This window comes from Poecilia latipinna, unplaced genomic scaffold, assembly GCF_001443285.1.
Source record: "Poecilia latipinna isolate Pla-1442-1.1 unplaced genomic scaffold, P_latipinna-1.0 Scaffold205, whole genome shotgun sequence".
Classification (NCBI taxonomy): Eukaryota; Metazoa; Chordata; class Actinopteri; order Cyprinodontiformes; family Poeciliidae; genus Poecilia; species Poecilia latipinna.
This window is the reverse complement of record NW_015112821.1, coordinates 25,715-26,974: the sequence shown is the minus strand read 5'-3', so window position 1 is coordinate 26,974 and position 1,260 is coordinate 25,715. Positions and strand designations below refer to the sequence as shown.

At 35.0% G+C, this 1,260-nt stretch overlaps 1 protein-coding gene across 1 annotated transcript in view; it reads right to left on the bottom strand.

The window, feature by feature from the left end:
* polr2c (RNA polymerase II subunit C) overlaps nucleotides 1–1,260 on the bottom strand; it is a 7,684-nt gene continuing 6,424 nt past the window's right edge. Inside the window, exon 9 of the mRNA XM_015031386.1 lies at nucleotides 1–485. Within this exon, the coding sequence (XP_014886872.1) occupies nucleotides 341–485 (145 nt within the window). The 3' untranslated portion in view covers nucleotides 1–340. The remainder of the gene's footprint in view (nucleotides 486–1,260) is intronic.

Genomic DNA, 1,260 nt, shown 5'->3' with positions numbered 1-1,260 from the left:
TGTAAAAAAAAAATATTTTTTTAATAAAAGTCATATATTGCAGCTTTAAAAGAAGCTGCTGTATTAATACAAAGCATTACTTTGACAATAAAAGCAAATAAAATACCAAAAAACTAATTTATTAAAAAAAAAAAAGCTTGCATTAATACAAATAAACTCTTGAGAAACTGAGCATGTGTCACTAACAGTTTCTGCTGCAATACAACTCCCCTCTGTTGAGTGAGATAAATGAACACAAATTAATTTAATATTACAGATGATTCTGATCCAGTAGATCTGGGTTCAGTTGAGTCTGTAAAGAGATCTCGAGGTTGAGTCTCCGGCAACAACAGAGGTGTCTTCAGTTAATGGTGAGGACGTCACTCTGGATCTCATGGCTCAGCTGGGTCTGCAGGTCACTGAGCTTCTTCTTCAGAACCGCCAACGCCGACATGACGATGGTCTCCGGCCGGAGCGAACCGCAGGACTCCACGTTGAAATAAAACCTAGGGGAGAGTCAAATCTCACATGAGCTGTGTTCAAAGTTTCAGTCAAGCTGCAGGGACAATTAAACAAGAAGAGAAACTACAAAAAGTTTATAAAAATGAAAATCAACCTATTTTTTATTTTGGTTTGCAACAATATGTCTGTCTGTGCAGATACATCTAGAGAGAAGTTCATTTTATTAGTGATGTACAATGTATTGCCAGTACCTCTGGTATCAACCAATGCTGGTCATTTTTTTATGGCTATGTGATTTTGTTTAGTCATGTGACGGTGATAGTGACGCAGCGCGGGATTGTTTTTAGGGTGGTTACCTAAAAAAGAGAAGCATTGTCAGTGATGTGGTCATTTTCTCACTATGTTGAAAGGCTAGGGATATATATGTGATGTAATATTGGTTATCGGCCATAACTGAAATATTAATATTGGCCAAACTTGTCTTTTCAGTGCATCCCTACTTTTCACAATGGAGGAGAAAATATTGGTTGACGAGCTGCAACATCTAATTTTATTTTCTATGTTATAAGAAAAGAAAACAAACAAACAAACAAACAAACAAAAAAAACAGAAGGTGTTGGTGGATGTGCCCGCTGCATTGGATCAGAACCATGCAGAGGGTGTTAAGTGTTTTAGAATAGTCGTATGTACTTCCTCATGGCCTCAAAAGTTGCTCCCCAAAACTATCCAGCTATATATATATATATATATATATATATATATATATATATATATATATATATATATATATATAAAAAAAAAAGAGAGAAACAAATATAT